This window comes from Motacilla alba, chromosome Z (assembly GCF_015832195.1).
Source record: "Motacilla alba alba isolate MOTALB_02 chromosome Z, Motacilla_alba_V1.0_pri, whole genome shotgun sequence".
In the NCBI taxonomy this organism is placed as follows: domain Eukaryota; kingdom Metazoa; phylum Chordata; class Aves; order Passeriformes; family Motacillidae; genus Motacilla; species Motacilla alba.
In genome coordinates this window covers 61,006,379-61,023,333 of record NC_052046.1, presented here as the reverse complement: position 1 = coordinate 61,023,333, position 16,955 = coordinate 61,006,379, and the positions used below count along the sequence as shown (strand labels likewise).

At 34.7% G+C, this 16,955-nt stretch overlaps 1 protein-coding gene across 4 annotated transcripts in view; it reads right to left on the bottom strand.

Moving 5' to 3' along the window:
- RFX3 (regulatory factor X3) overlaps positions 1-16,955 on the bottom strand; it is a 105,475-nt gene that overhangs the window by 39,435 nt on the left and 49,085 nt on the right. For all 4 annotated transcript variants that reach the window (XM_038123611.1, XM_038123614.1, XM_038123613.1 and 1 more), the window contains exons 3-4: positions 9,150-9,247; positions 335-593 (exon numbers count right to left, since the gene is read on the bottom strand). In XM_038123611.1, coding sequence (XP_037979539.1) covers positions 335-593; positions 9,150-9,247 — 357 coding nt within the window. The remainder of the gene's footprint in view (positions 1-334; positions 594-9,149; positions 9,248-16,955) is intronic.

Here is a 16,955-nt window from a genome sequence, read left to right as displayed (position 1 = left end):
TGCTCATATTTACGTATCCACAATATTCCATACCATAGTTGTAACAGAATGCATGCTCTCATAGCACTGTCAGACATTCCCACAGGAGCTTTTTATCTGAGCACAATTTAGACACATACCACAGATAAGTAAGAATGAAGTGTTAAAACATATTACCTCAGTATTTAGAACAATTGAACATACATAGTGCTTCTTTTACAAAAAGTACCATGCAGTCCTTATTCTGACAAAATACCGCAATGCATTCTGTCACAAAAACTGTGTCAGTCTGCAAGAACATCTGAGAGACTAAGAGACTAGTCTCAAAGGTTTTGCATCAGTCTGAAATACTTACTGTCGCTGGGGAGGCCCGCGTTGTGTGAGTCACTGTATGACCAGAATTTTCCATTGAATTGCCAATCAGATAGGTCCCTCCTGAGCTGCTAATGAGTTGTCCTCCTGTTACGCCCATCTGAATCCCTCCAGTGCCCACCATGCTATGAGACGAGACCACTGTTGTCACCTGTGCAGAACTTCCTTGAGTATCGAAATAATTTCCCCCAGTGTTTTGACTGTACATCTGGGTTTCTGTGTAAGGATAAGTTGTTGATCGGCTTCAAGAAAAGAAAATAAAAGAAAAGGAAAATACATTATTTGTATTTCATTTAGCTGAGAATAATGTTGTAACTCTAGAAACTGATTTACAAAAACTAAAAAAAAATTAAGATTGGCAAACAATCCCTGTCTCCTCAGACAATAACAGTTAATCAAGCCAAAGATTTAAATAACTAACTCAGAGTCAATGGCAAGCCAAGTATCCACTGAACATTACAGAAAAACTGTCAGTCTTACACAAAGAGGAAGAGAGAAACGAACAACAAAAACTGAAGGCAGGCACATAGAGCTAATCGAATTATTACTATATTGCAAAGTAATCTACAAAGCTCCATCTGCATCAACTTTTTTTTTTAATTTGACAATAGAATTTCAATTTCAAGTTGGACGCTTTATGTTTTGCAGAATGTGTAGCTTGCAAGGTTACAAACAATTCATACAAATATCAGCTAACAGAGTCCAATGTTCTAGAATCCTCTGTTGTCTATTGTTTTTAAATTCACTGAAGCTCTTGACTAAAGCTTGAAAATCTGAGTCTGCGGGCATTGTGGGAAATACAGTTATTTTTACAGGGCAAATTCAAAATCAGACATGAATTAATGTAATGATAAAAAACAGCCTTTAAGAAATAAAACCAAACAGAACTATAGCTTGTAAAAACATTACAAATATTAGAGAAGTTAAAGGAATGCAACAGTAATATTTTAAAAATAATTATCATGTACGAAACATTTACATGTCATTAAACATTTTACCCTAACAAACTACTCAGCTACTGAAATCTTCTATCATGTCTTTCATGTTCTTATTTACTTATTTTGAATCACTATTCCTCATGTGTTATAATCTACTTATAATTTTTGAATTTGTATTTGTTCCCACAAACTAAATTTGATATGTAACACCATATATTTCGAAATTATAAAGTAAATATAATTAATTATTTCGGAGACTGGATCTTTGTATGTTGACAAGCATGATAACAAGTAAAAATCAGTCAGCTTACCCAGCCATTAATTTTCTTATTTAAGCATAAAAATCTGTAACATTTCTTGTAATCCACAGGCAATATAAATTTAAACGGCATGTAACTAAACAAGTCAAAAAAACCACAACAAGTAAACAACAAAATCCCAGACACTTTTGTACAGAAACACAAGAGGTGGATACAGCACTCATATTTTATGCAATAAACTGATGATCAGGACACGTATGCAAGAACCTGAAGTCAGGCTTTTCTTCCCCTTTATCTATACAATACTTATTTTTTAATTATTATAGAGAAAAATTCAAGGCAATTTACTGGTTTTTTTATTTATGAAAACTTATGTAAGATTACTTAATTAGTAAACAGACCCAGAAATCATAATTTCTTGTTTACCTTCAGAAAAGCATTACTTCTAAATAACTGAGGGACATAAGTATCTCATCAACAACAAAAGTCAGAAATTTTGCTTTGTTAACTATGACTACAACAGTTTCTCCCTTCTCCTGCTGAGACTTCCAGAATCTCCAAACTTAAGTTTCAAAATCTGAAATGCTTCATAAGCCTCATACGACCTTATTCCCTCTTACCCCTCGTTAAGCTACTTAAACACTTTCCATTTTATTTTGAGTATTTCAAAAGCCTCAAGATCAACTGCAAAAAACCTTGAAGCTAATCTGAAAGAAATGCCTTGCCATCTGCTGAAAACAAAGCAAAATAGTTCCTTCAGGGACTAATGCTCAAACAGACATTTAATCTATTAACATTTCTTCTGAAAGTTAAAATCAGTTGATCTTTGTGTTGCAATAACCTATGAAGTAGTGTGCAGGTCCTGCTTAATCTGTTCTCTCAAGCCAAGGTATCATGGTGATACCTTGTGATACCTTAAGGATACTGTTTATCTTAGAAGCATCGGAAAGCTCTACTGAGTTTTTAAGGTGAAAAAAAAAAAAATCACTGAATGCTGCCATCTTCATCCCTGAACAACCTCCCCATGTGCCACATCCAGATGTTTTGTGAACAATTCCGGAAATGGTGGCTCCATCACTTCCTCACACTGCCTGTTCCACCTCTTGATCACTCTTTGCAGTGAAGAAATTTTTTCTTAATGTCTAACAGAAGTATCCCTTGGTGCACCTTGAGGTCATTCATCTTGTGATGAGCACAACAACCACTAGCAGACTGGATATTGCCTCCATCTTTACGTCTGTGAACAGTGCTATGCAGCAGAGGACAAATGTAGGGAAATGTTGTGATGTACGCTCAGGGGAAACAGTTCATGGAAATAATCACCAAATGACTGACACTGTAATTTCTCTCAAAAGAGGAAAGAAAAATCTTGGTATCAGCTGTCAGTAAGGAAAGTAATGAAAGGATAAGATCATTGTTGAGAGCAAAAATAGACATGGCTAGAGGAAATACACTGTACAAAAGACGCAAGGAGAACAACTCTCACTTGCAAAAGTGGAATTGAATATTGGAAGCAATGCAAATCCTAGAGAAAGCCTCAAATTTTGAAGAAAATTTAGTCACAGATTTGCTGTAGAATAGGAGATGAAATATTTGTTTGCTTTTACCTTGTTAAGGTAAATCTGTATATCATGTGTATCATCTGTAGACCTCTATATCACACAGAGGCTCTAAATAAGGACTGATTAACAGTAACAGAGCACCTATTTCTGCTTATAACAGCACTCTGTATCAGTGTATCAATGGGACACACATCAATGTGTCTGACTCCAAAATAAACACACTCTTCCGTTTGGTCCAACAACCAACCAGGTTTTCTAGAACACCCAGTCATTGGAGGTGATTTAGTAAACCTTTCACAACAGAGATCAACAGTGTACTTAAAAGGAGATGAAACTATTATTATTACCTGCAATAATAATTGCAACTTAGCAAAGAGACATTTAATTTATTCAAAATTATTCAATCTGGAAATTAAAAATGCAGCTGAATAAGATGATGTTTTAGAAAGCAGTTTTGAGAAATGATGCTTTCAGAAAGCAGACTTAAATGTTTTAAGGTCATTGCACATGGTAATATGATGTGCAAAATAAAATAAAATAAAGTTGCACCAAAGAGGAAAATAAATTCAGATAAGGGAGTGATCTTCTATTTCTCCACAGCACTTGTAGCACAAATACATTATACTTTCTTAAATAGCCTGACAAATATCATAGTCAGTTCTTTCCCACTGCAAAGGTTGTAAAAGTATTCCTAGTTCTTCTCTGCTTTAACAGCTGCATATAAAATCATGCAGGGAGTAATCTCAAAGTTTTCTTGCTCTTTACAAGAACACATTGATGATTAACTCTTGCTTGAGATAGCAGGAAGGCAACAGAACCTGACAGTTCCTACCATTGAAACACTGTGAAGTTCAGTACTTACTAGAATGTGGCATTGGAAGAAAGCTTACCAGTTACAAGTAAATTTAAAGTCTAAGTAGTTAGGCTGCAGTATCCTAGTTTCCAGAAGACTGTGCAAATTACATCATGTTTACCCTGAGAGCAAGCAACAAAAAGTCAGGCACTGTGTGAATTCAATTCAGATTAAGCAAGCCAGAGCAGGTGCCTGATGTTAAGATCCCACACTAGAAAGTAACAATACCAGCAAGAGTCAGACTAGCTTTGCAAGTAATCCAAGGCATTTCCTATTATGCCTCATTGCTTGCTTACATACATTTTATTATGATTTACAAAATATAACGTTAGAGATAAAAGAGACAGAGTTGTGGGATAAAGGTGTTTTAAATGCTATTTTTTTGCACATGAAACCAGAAAATAATTAATTTCAGTAAGCCCCAGCATTGCCACACAAATCAATTGCCACGTCTTACCCTACATTACAGACTAATATAATGTTACTGAGCCCAACTTTTACAGACACTTCTGTCTCTTCAAAGATACTGACATTCTGAAAAAAAAGCGAAAAATAAAAACAATGGCACAGAAAGAATAAACTTGTTCTTGTCCTCCCTTAGTGCACACATGCACACATTGGAAATAATTTATTCCCATCTGCACCTGTGATCAGATTCTATGTAAACATCCAATCCATTTGACCACTATGTATGAGTCTTCAACCTTAGAAAACCTCCAAACCAAGAAATTCTTTCATGCCAGAACAATATCCTCAAACTCCTTTAAGTTTTTAGGATAACTCTGTGGTCCTTAAGCTAATAGAGAGCTTCACAGAAACTAGAGAGAACAGAATCCTTTGTCTAATACTGAGGGAAGGCCTTACCATAGCCAGATTCTGGAGGTGATGTATCCTAAGTAAAGGGAAGAAAAGGAAGTGGCAACCTGAGACTGTCATAACAGAACATGATGCAACCATTTAATTATAAATGAGAGGCATTTATTAGCTATAAAGAAGAACTGAGATCTTACACACTCAGTCCAAGACCATTTTCTACATGGAAACAAAGCAATAAAAGCACACACAATGCACAGCTACAGAAAACTCTGCAAGCTGGGGAATACAGTATAGGAAAACAAAGGTGCAATTCTATAAATTTTATTCTCAGGATCTGTAATTTAGACAGTTAAGGAAACATTAATTACAAATTTCTAAAATTCTGATTAAGGACAGCAGACCTATAGTCCAAGAAATACGGTATTGCCACTGTTGGGAACATGTCAAAGGGTACATACTAAATCTGCAAGATCTTAGGAGTTGGGCTTGTCAGGCTCTCTTTGTCTAGGCTTCTCTGTCTTAGTCTAGAGTTTTGCTCTAGCAGCGATTACTGAGCAATTAGATATATGTTACTGAATCTGTTTCCATTTTATCTTAGCTTTCTAATATTGGGTGGTATGAAACCTATAAAATGCTGAGACATTGCTCTAACAGATGTTAATATCAAATAGCTACTCAGTACAGAAGAAACAATCCATGACCCTAGATCAAAACTGTAGCAAAGAGAACTGTGAGCTGGCATAACAGGATGAAGAACTACTCATACTGGCAAAAGCAGACCACATAAAACAAATTCAGATAAACTGGAAATGGAAACCAGTGAATACACTGATATGGATAAGGTATAGACTATGCTAGAACACAAAAATAGCTGCAAGTGGATACACTGTGCCACCGTCACCACCCATCATACATTGTCCACACATAACACCTCACATTATATCCTGACATTATTCTTGAATACAAGTGTTAGTGGTAAATTGCTGTAACTCTCTAACTCAGACAGGAGCCATTCACCTTAATATGCATAAGAGTAGTAAAAGGAAGAGGATAATGTCAGAGAAAAAGGGATAGATACTAGGAACTAGTAGGTAGATAAAAATTTAAACTATATTGACAATAATTATTTTATTTAACCATTAAGATTTCAATTAAGGGTTTCAATTGGGTTTGCATAAATGGTGCATTTTGCCAACATAAACACCACAAATCATTGTACAACAAGTTGGTGAAGAATGTGGTTTGGATCCAAAGCAAATCAATCCTTGCACAATGCCAGCAATTAAAACCCTGTTTGCCCCATCAGAACTACCAGGTAAATGGCTACATTTTATTCATCTGTTACAGTCTGTAAGAAGAAAGTTCATGTCTAGTATGCAGAACCAATTGACTTCTTAACATAGGTGCAGCAATAATAGTCTTAATATATTCTGAACAGCCAGGTAAGCCTGTACATGCCATTGCAACAACAATGCACTTTTGTTTCAGGATAGAGTGACATGCTTGACAAGCAAAACTCTTGTTAACTAGAGACAAAAGTAGATAACATAATTCAAATATTCTCATATCATACAATGTATGTGACAAGTTGTGGGCTACACCCCTTGTATAATTATATTGCCTCCAATTATAATACAACCAAATAACTATTAAGTATAGACAAATCATGATATAAAATGTGTGGGAAGAATTGTATTATAGGAACACAACAATTACACTTGACAAAAAATGTGAAACCTGACAAGCTTCTTAGTTTTATAATGCAAATAATTAGGTACCTTTTTCCTGATATATATTGTAACTGCATCCTTGGTTGCTACTGTATAGGGATTTAAATCAGTGCTAGTTTGCAAGTGCTGTATTTTAAAATAAAGGATAATTCTTTCACGAAATTGTAGAATGGCTTAGGTTAGAAGGGATCTTAATGATCTTCTAGTCCAACTTCCCCTGCCATGGGCAGTGAAATTCCATTAGTCCAGGTTACTCAAAGCTCCATCCAACCCGGTCCTGAACACTGCCAAGGATGCAGCATCCACAACTTCTCTGGACAATCTTCTTTGCCACCCTCTGAGCCAAGAATTTCTTCATAATATCTGTCTCATCTCATCTATCTCTCTCCTCTTTTAGTTTAAAACCATTGCCCCTTTAGCCTATCATTATTTGCCTGTAAAAGAAGTCACGGTCCCACTTTTTTGTAAGCCTTCTTTAAGCAATGGAAGATTACAATAAAGTCTCTCAATCTGTCCACATAAAAAAGGTGCTCCAGCCTCCTGGTTATCTTCGTGGCCCTCTTCTGGACCTGCTCTAACAGGTCCATCCATGTCCTTCTAATTACTGAGGACCCCAGAACTGACACAGCACTCCAAGCGAGGTCTCATGAGAGCAGAGTGGAAGGCAATGTCTTTCATCAGGCATGCTGTGAGAATTTATTACAGATTCCTGTATGAACTAATGTCTTCGCCCTAACTGTGATTTGCAGACTTCTTATTCTATTACCAGAGCAGTACTGTTGCTTGAGACATTACAGAACAATCCTATATCTGATTTTCAGTTAGAATTAAGATTTTGATTTACCATAAAATATATAAAACATACATAAATCATAGGAAAACTACCTAAAATCTGTTGTATAAAAGTATATGGGAAATGTGCTTCACTATATAGAATCTTTGAAAAGTCTGACTAGAAGAGTAGAAACACAGACTGGGTCTATTCTCCATCAATAAAATTGCAATCTTTAGTAAGGCTAATCTTCCTCTAAGGATTGAACAACAAACTGCTTGCCCACTACATTGCTGCTCACTACAACATAGATAAGATAGGAGAGAAAAACAATCTAGACTTGGCTCACATGCTTAGAAGAGCTTTCTTCTTTTATATCCTATTGACTGATTTTGCAGCAACTGACAGAGGGATTCAGACACAGAAATACAATAAAATAATGGAAACCTGAAGGCTCATATCAAGCAGCCAGTCACATCTGCTTCTGTTTTCCCTCGGATTGTAATAAGTAGTGTAGTACACTTTTTAGTGTAGTACACTTTTTAAAGTCCCAACAGCACACATAAGAATTTAAAAGTCTCGAAAAGAGAAACTTGAAAAATAGCATATAAATAGCATATTTAAGAATGACCTCTTTTGGAGGCTAATAGGTTCTGTCATGGGCACAATGAGGTTATGCTGCTGTGCATGTGTGCTGACTTTGGCTGGGGTAGAGTTACTTTCTTCACAGTAGACAGTATCAATGCCATTTGTAGCACAAGTCTGAAACACAGCTGTGTACGAGCTACTAGGAAGAAAATTAATCTATCCCAGACAAAATCAATATAACAGAGAAGTCAAACACATATTTAAAATACATTGTTTAGGATTTACAAGTGATAAAAAAAACCAGAGAAGACAGTACATGAAAAATTAATAAATCAAAATATGCTTGTAGAAATGACCAAAGAATGCTGTCAGTGTCAGCACCCTAAGTCTCCGAATCCAAATAATATTACTCTTTTGAACTGCTTTTGGATTGCCATCAATAAATATTATCAGACAATTAATAAGCTTTCTAAATTGTACTTCTTCAAAGGCCAGTAAGAAAGCAAAAATGGTAAATGAAAAAATTACATTGAGAGCTCCTTTCCAAGCAACACACTCTACCTTGATGTTTGAGCCAATTTCAAAGGTGGTGTTGCTCCAAGCCTCTTGTTAGTTTAGGTAATGTCCAGAGGTCAGATCAAATCTAGATTTTTTTTTTTGTCTTTCTTAGCTTGCATATTGAAGAAAGAAACTTGATGATTAAAAAGCTTGTTCAGGAAAGCAGGAAATGCACAATCATGTGAAAACAAGATGTTAAAGAAGCAGCAAATGAGACTGTTAATTTCCTTCCTCTGCTTTTCCTCATTCCTTTGGAAAAAAAACAACCAACTGATCTCATTTTAAGAAACACACGAATGAAATTACATTACTACATAGTAACTACAGCTGCTGCACCTTTGTTTCATTTGCCACTAGGATTGCAGCCAGAAAGACAGAAAGCCCTGCCTTTTGTCCTGAGGACAGAAGTTACACAATATGTGTTTCAGACAGAACGTACCCATGAACTAGTAAAATACTTTTTCAAACAACTATGCCATACAGGGTGCAACTAAAACAATCACAAGAATTCTACTTACACAAAACTTCTGCCTTAATAAAAGCAAATAATGTGAATTCACATTTTAATCCAAAAAACTATTTTGACACTGGAAGAACTGTAAAATTTTTCTTTCTAATTTAATATTCAGCAGTTGATAGAATCTAACTGAAAATATTTAACTGAAAGTATTTAACTTCACATTTTAATGAACATTAAAATTCTGACCATTTTCCAACTTACATAGCTCCATTAGTGTAGACTGTGTCACTTCCCTCCACGTACTGAACCTGGGCTGGGTAGACATGCTGTACTTGTTGCACAGTCTGTACTTGCTGTACCTGGAAACAAGAAAACCAGAAGTTTGGGATATCATAAAGTAACAATGCTCCAGGGCACCTAGTGGCTTCTAAACAATTTGGGATTTCTCTGTTCTCAAAATTACCAAAGGTATCTCACAGCACTAGCAAAAAAAATCACTGTTCTTACACAATATTTGTGCTGTAAGTTTGGTGAACAGAGCCCTAACACTGAAGATGCACACTCACACACATCTTCAGTGCCAAAGGCAAAACTGGAGAGCACAAAGACGAGATGAAGTGCAACTTTGCTTTGCACCAAGCTGAAGAATTACATTTATTACAGAAGAAAGTATAATTTTGTTACATTTATTCTTTTTCTTATTCTGTTTAAGTAGTAAATAGTATAAGCCTTGAAATCATAGCTCAAATACATTGCAGTAAGTTTAGAAATAAATGTTCTCACTAAGATGCTTTATCTCTTGTTTAACTGGAGTTAAATTACAGTGAAACAATATTCTTTTTGTGGTGTGCAGTTATGGGCCAAACCCCCCAGTTTGAGTAACCCCTTTCCCAGAATATTATCAGCTATAAAAAACTCCAACACAACCTGGTTTTACTTCAATGAACTAAACAAGAAGCAGTAAAGGATGGATTATCTTCACATGTATTGCTAAGGACAGTTACTTATCAACTCCTTTGACTCATATACTATTGTAGGAATGTTTCAAGTCATGCAAATTTTCTCTCCAATCCTATTTTTTTTGTCTTCTTCCACGGTAAAGATGAAGAACTTCATCTTTTACACCTTCCAGCTTTCAGAGAAGCTATATTTTGGTTCAACAGCAGTCCGGAATCTAAAACATTCTAAAGGACTTACAGAGACTTCACAGATTGACACAAATTTATCCAAGGAATTGAATCAAGAAAGTATCAATGCACTTATTTAGCAAATACATTTAACACTAGGTGACAATAATTTTTCTCATATTTATTATTAAAAGGCTACTTCAGTCTAAACCATTTGGTTCTAATGACTGTAAACACAATAATCCCAGATCAGTCTGGGTTTCATGTACTTGATGAACCCCCTCCAAGAGCTCTTGAAAAATATCCTAATCTAATACTTTCACCTGTGTTGTGTTTTAAAAAGTTCTGCAAATAAGCACATTTCCTACTTTTCAATAATATTAACTCTGACTTTGAAACAAAAATAGAGACTTCTACAGAAATTTTCCCTTAGGTTGACAGTAAAACCCAAAGTCTGAAAAAGAGAAAACAGCCAAAGTTTAGAATGCAGCTATATTACCATGATGAAAAATTAGATGCTTCTGTCCACTAACAGAAATAAGACAGAACATGATGGCTAAGACACCTATTAAAATCCAAACTTTTATGATTTCCCATTATGAATCATTACATAAATTGAGAAATATACCTGAAATACAATTTCTCAACTTCAAAAAGTATTCTTTGAAGATGTCTGCTTAATTATTAAGGCAAGGTAACTGTGTACATTTCTTCCCCTAACAATATTTAGTTATTTAACAGAAAGGTTCAGTTCTCAAAGTAATCACAAAAAACTCTAATCAAAATTGTGCACATTACTAAGACCTTAGAAAATTCTCAGAATTAAAAAATAGAAATAGCTCTACTGTGCAAACATCTTCCAAAATTAAATTATTTCTATTTCCATCACTTTTGACTTCATAACTTAAATTAATTCAAATAATCATTTTGTGGAATGGGCTTGATCCAAATCCACTGTAAGAAAGACCTGTAACATTGTTATTAATCTGTACCTCTCAAAATTCAGATCTACCAAACTCTGACAAAACAACCCACTCATGCAATAATTGGCCAAAACACCTATGTGCTTTTTTGTGAAACACATATGCAACTTACTGTTGTGATATTATTAAAGTTTAAGTCTAGGCATATTTATTCCTTTTGAGTGAGTCAATGCTATTACCTTCAATCAATGGGAGAAGGGGAGTCATTGTTGATCAGTCTATTACAGAACACCCAACTGATCTACTTGACCTATGCTGTGAGAAAACATCTTGAAAACGGGCTTTGTTCTTAAAACCAGTAGCTTGTCACCTGGCATGCAATGGATATGCCCCATTTTCTCTCTCAGTAGCACAGATGGGGAAACACTGTGGAAATGATGCTGTTGTCAGTATCAATTCCATGTTCCCACCCAACTACTCCCAAAATGCACTTTGTTCCCAATTCACACGCACTGAATATGGCTTAGTCCCTATTAAAAATAACCCACACTATTTTGCTGTTAATAAAGGACACATGGTTTTCTCCCTATAACCTGCATACACTGGTAAAATGGAACTCTACATTGTGTACAAACACAGCACTAAAACAGAGAGGTAATGTTCCCCTTCTATATAAGGCATTATTATATCCTCACATTATTCTTGAATACAAGCTGCTACCCATTTCAAAAGCATCAGATTCAGCACAGTGCAAGACCTTTCTGTCAGAACTGAGACAATACTGCAGGGACGAAGTGTGTACACAGGGCAGCAATGTTTGCTGTCTATTGGACAGGAAACTGAAAAATTCCAAAATGTGTTTCTCTTCTAATATGGAGTAAGAACAACAAAAATTTAATTTACCATGAAACAAAATAACAAAATCTGTTAAAATTAAAATTTTCATTGCTTCATTTCAATTTTCCAGCAGTTTTAATGTAAGTTCTTTAATAGCCTAACATGTAGTACTCCTAGAAACATCAGAACTTCTTATGCATAGAAAGTAAACCAACATTTAAGAATGGATATGCTACAGTGCTATTAAAACATTTTACCTACTTTTGAAAATCAAAATGTTTTTACTTTAACACTGAAGTTCAATACAAAGTGGACCACTGAATTATTTTTTCAATACAGTATTTTTAAAAGTTTACAAAAAAACTTATTTTGCTTCAGCTTCTCTGAAACTCAGTGCTGCTACAGTTAAATTCATTATCCTGCCAAAGGAAGCTGTAGTCACTACATGGTATTGCAATGTACTAAGAACTTTAGGGTGGGGAAGGTTAGAGGCAAATATTTTTCCTGTCAAGCTATGACAAATAAAATAAGTAAGGAAGCTTTAGGATGGCTTTGTATATGAAACCTCTACCATGGTGAAAGTCTTTGTTGTATGACAGTTCCAATACTAATTTTATTTCCTATTTTATTTAATTTTTAATTTTTTAATGAGAATTAAATCTAGTGCCTCTGAATCTTCTTTTTCGTATTCAACAGAAATTAGATGTGTATATTTACTCTCTATGAACACAAAATTATTTGAGAGAAATTGGTTATAAGGAAACAAAACACCATGAAATATTGCGGAAAATATGAAAAAGGTGGATTTTTTCTTCACATCTGTATTTATCATTATCTTTTCACCTTTTATTAAGCTGTTAAAGCAGTGGTATCAGCTAAGTCTCGTAGTTTTTGGGGCAGAGCAGAAATTGTTGACTATTCTTGCAGTGTTTTCCAGAGGCTTAAAACTAAATGGCCTTCTTGTATTAAAAAATACTCCAATAATTAATTGAAATGGGGTCAAAATAGAAAACAAAATAATGTTGTTATGAAATAACAACAGTATGTAAGTTCATAAATTTTATTCTAGGGTCAACTGGTGAATTAGCCATGGTAATTTTCATTATTTTCTGGCAGGAAAACAGAAAATTAACAAACTTGTATAGCAATTTTTGACTTAAATAAGGTCAGATAGTAGAGCTTTCATCCTCTTGCTTCAATGACTCTATCCTGAAATAAAAAAAAAACAACTGGAATAGGAATAGAAGCAAGCAGCTGCAATGTTGCAGGACAACAAGAGGTGAATGAAAACTTATTTCAATGTCCATGTGTAGTTGTATTTACTAGCTGAAGAAAAAAAAGGCAAAAATAAATTGTATTCTTAATTATATTACCTTGGAGGAACAAGTGAGGGACTAAGTTATATTTTATCTATGAAAATTTGTCAACAAAATAAAGCACATAAAAGCATACTGAAATGCTGAAATTACACTGAAGCATGAATCAAAATGTAAGAGTGTACTTTGATTTCCAATAGAAAATGCTTCTGTTCAAAGTACTACTAAGCAACGACTAGAACAACAGAGCAATATATAAGGGTTTTTAAATTCCATTTAAAAAAGAACACATAATTATCCACTGTGTCTTTGCAAACAGCTTGGATGTGCAACATTTCTGTCCTTGGAGATAAAAATAATTTTTCCTTCATTAGTATGGATTACTTTTGGCAAGTAACATATAAATAGCACATGCTGTAATATTCTAAGCACATTCATATTTATATAATGGCTAATGTCAGATCATGATTATGTGTTTCATATGCTAAACATGATTTTGCATTAGGAGCAATTTTGATTAGGAGAAGTCTGCATCTCCAGTTAATGAATGACAGAATGCCTTGTGAATGCGATGGCCACCGAATTCAGTGAATGTAAAGAAATGCTTTGCCCAACTTCAGATGCATGGATATATTTTTACGAAATAGCTTAATTTTAGTTTTATTTCCCCAATTCTTCCATATCACATGGCATAAACTCAAAAGTGAGTTTAATTTTGAATCCTTAGAAGCTTAGTGCACTCAGCTGAAGACTGCCTATGAAAAAGCAACTATATATTAATGAAAAATCCCAGTATTCAAGGAAACAGAAGACAAAGAGAACTTCTTTGGCTATTTAAACAGAATTTAATCATACTCCCACATTTTTGGTCTTACTGTTGTTGCTTTTTGCTTCTTATTTCCCTCTATCCCATCTCAACAGTGACTTCTGCTGTGTTGCATGAAACCAGTTGCCATTAGAGCCACTTCTCCAAGAGGAAAAATCCAGGTCTTCATAAATTGTACTTTTATTGTTCCTATTCTTGGAGCATTACAGCCGGCTTTTATGAGCTGCATATTAATGCCAGCTATATGGAAATTAGGGATTTGTTTTAGCTGGAAATATTAAAAGTTACTAATTACTTGATTGTTTTTTTCAAAAGATAGGATGCCTAAGTACTAAGACAGCTGAAGAGAAAAGGCTCTTAGTCTGCCCTTCCACTTATTCAGCTTGCTCTTCCTTCAAGGCAAAAAAATCTCATTTTGAAAAAATGTAAATTTTTTTGTGCATATAAGAAATATGATGTCATGAAATCCATCCCAAATTAATGCATTTAGGCAATGTCATTTAAATATGGCATACATACAGGAATAGAAACTTCAGAAACAGAAACCTCCCTAGAAAAATGAAATACTATACATTTAATGTTAATTAAAAACAAATTCATCTAAAATTGCATTATTCACTAGAAAGTACTAATAAATTACTGCAAATCATGATATGGAAGTTTCAGCTTATACCAAATTGTTCTATATACATAGAAACTCATGTTGCAGTATCCTTGAATTTAACAAAATCCCAGAAGTGTCCCATTGTTTGTAGCAATGTATATTCACAAGAAAATACAATCAAAATTTGAATATTGACACATAATTTGGATACAGCTGAAATCATTAAGCCTGCCCATTATAAATCATAGAAAAAAAGAAACCATATTTTATATACTCTTGTCTAAAACCTTCTCTCCAGCTTTCAACATTGGTAACTTTGAATGTGCAGAAATAGTAAGTCCTCCCTCTGCCATCAAAAAAATTTCTTTATTAAAATAGCCATTATAATGGCTCTTTCTCCTCATTTTCTTTAGGAAAATTGACTTATTCCTTCTAAACGTACAAAGAGGCGATATTTACGCCAATGAAATTTATACAAAGGTAATTCCTCAGGACAGATCATACCTGCAATTTCCTCAACACAGTGATTGTTTTTATATTTGCTACTCCTTTTTTTTTTTCAACTCTGCAATTCAAATTACCTATTCCACCTACATTCTTCATCACATTTCCTGCTGGCATACCATAGTCACATCTTCACTCTTCCCTTCCTCCTCACTACTTCCACAATCTAATCATCTCTCTCTACACATATCTCCCATACATAAGCGTTTCAATCACTGCAATACTGTCTGCATTGGACTTCTGAACATTCTTGTTGGATCTTCAATCCCTGTTCCTTCATATTTCTTTTCTCAAACATTATGCTGATTATACAGTCAGTGTTAAGAGTCAGTCAGAAAAGTATAATTTACTATGTCCATAGGGAAAAACAATCCAATATGATGATGGTGCATTGCAGTACAAGGTGATACTCAGAAGTAGCAGTACTAAAGGAGATGTACGTAAAGGTGATCAGGAACAGTTTTACACACACAGATAGGGCAATAAAAATACTGTTTGCTGTTCTTATTAAGGTATAATCAAAGAAGGAAAACCCAATCTCATCCTTGGCTTCTTTTTGACACCTGTGTAACATTATTAATGGACAACTAGCATTACTTTAGAAAATATATAGACAGTTGGTAACAAAGATTAATGCATTATTTATGTGAGAAAAATATGTTAAGGAAAACTCCCAGTATCTCCATTCATGAGACTCTCTGGCAGTCACACTCCCAATGCAGAGATTTCAATGGCTGGGCCTGAGGTCATTTCAGTAGGCAGCTCCACACAACAAACAAGGAGCCAATTCTATTCCAAAAGTTTTCAAAAAAGTAGAAACTTTGCACAAAGTTTACAAATACCAAAGTCCTGCTCATTCTCCATTTTTCTGTAAGAGTAAAACACAAATGCATAGAATCTGACCTTACAGTTCAACCAATACAAATACTAGAATTGCTATTAAGTATCCTATATGGCGCTAAGTTTTTTTTACCAGTTTTTACTGGTAAAACCTTTTTTTTACCAGTTTACCAGTTTTCAGTCCTTCCCACTGTCCAGTACTTCACAAATTCAGTACATAATATTAGAGCATTGTATGTACATCTGATATGCTGAAAACTAGCAACCATGTAGCACTACCCAACTGCCATCTTGTATCTGAAAAAGTGAAATACAGAAATTGCAAGGGACAAGTCACATAAACAACACGTATTAACATCTGTCATCATGAAAGAAGATATAAATCAAACAATTATCCAGATTGTATTTCACAACGGAAAATAGTCTTTCACTCAGAAATCTTACAAAAGAGTTATAGACAAATCTCCTACAAAGTTTAGCTAAGTTCAATCATTGTGATGGCACTACAAGGCACTACAAACTGAGTCTACACAACAGGAAAAAATGTAAGTGAAATGTATGAGACTGTGAAACACATATACAAAAATGTACTGGAATTTAAGAACTTAACAAATGCTGAAGAGTTTAATTTAGGGAGAAGTGCTTCGCCAGCACAAAAATTAATGGCACTGTTTAATAAAATATGTCTAGTTCTCATATTACTGATTTGGAAAAAGGGAAGTCAGATTTTGATAAAAAACATCAAATGTCATCCAGAACACCCATCACACAGACAGCTAATTTCTGTGTTTTCTGGAAAAGTCCTGCACAGTCACCATGGCTTTCACACTGAATCCCCCTTTTCTACCTCCATATTTTTCCTTTTTAGCTCCCCATTTTCTGCTGCCTCCATTTCTTCTAAAGCTCATGGGGGCTGCATAGGAGTATCCACCTCATGTAACAGAACAGTGCACTGCGCTGGCTGCTACACAAATCATCTTCCTTCCCTGGCAAATTTAAATTATGAGTTATTGATTGTCATATCACAAAAACTTTCATGACATTGTGCATATATCTGCATGCATTCAAGCCTAGAGGTGCAAAGAACAGT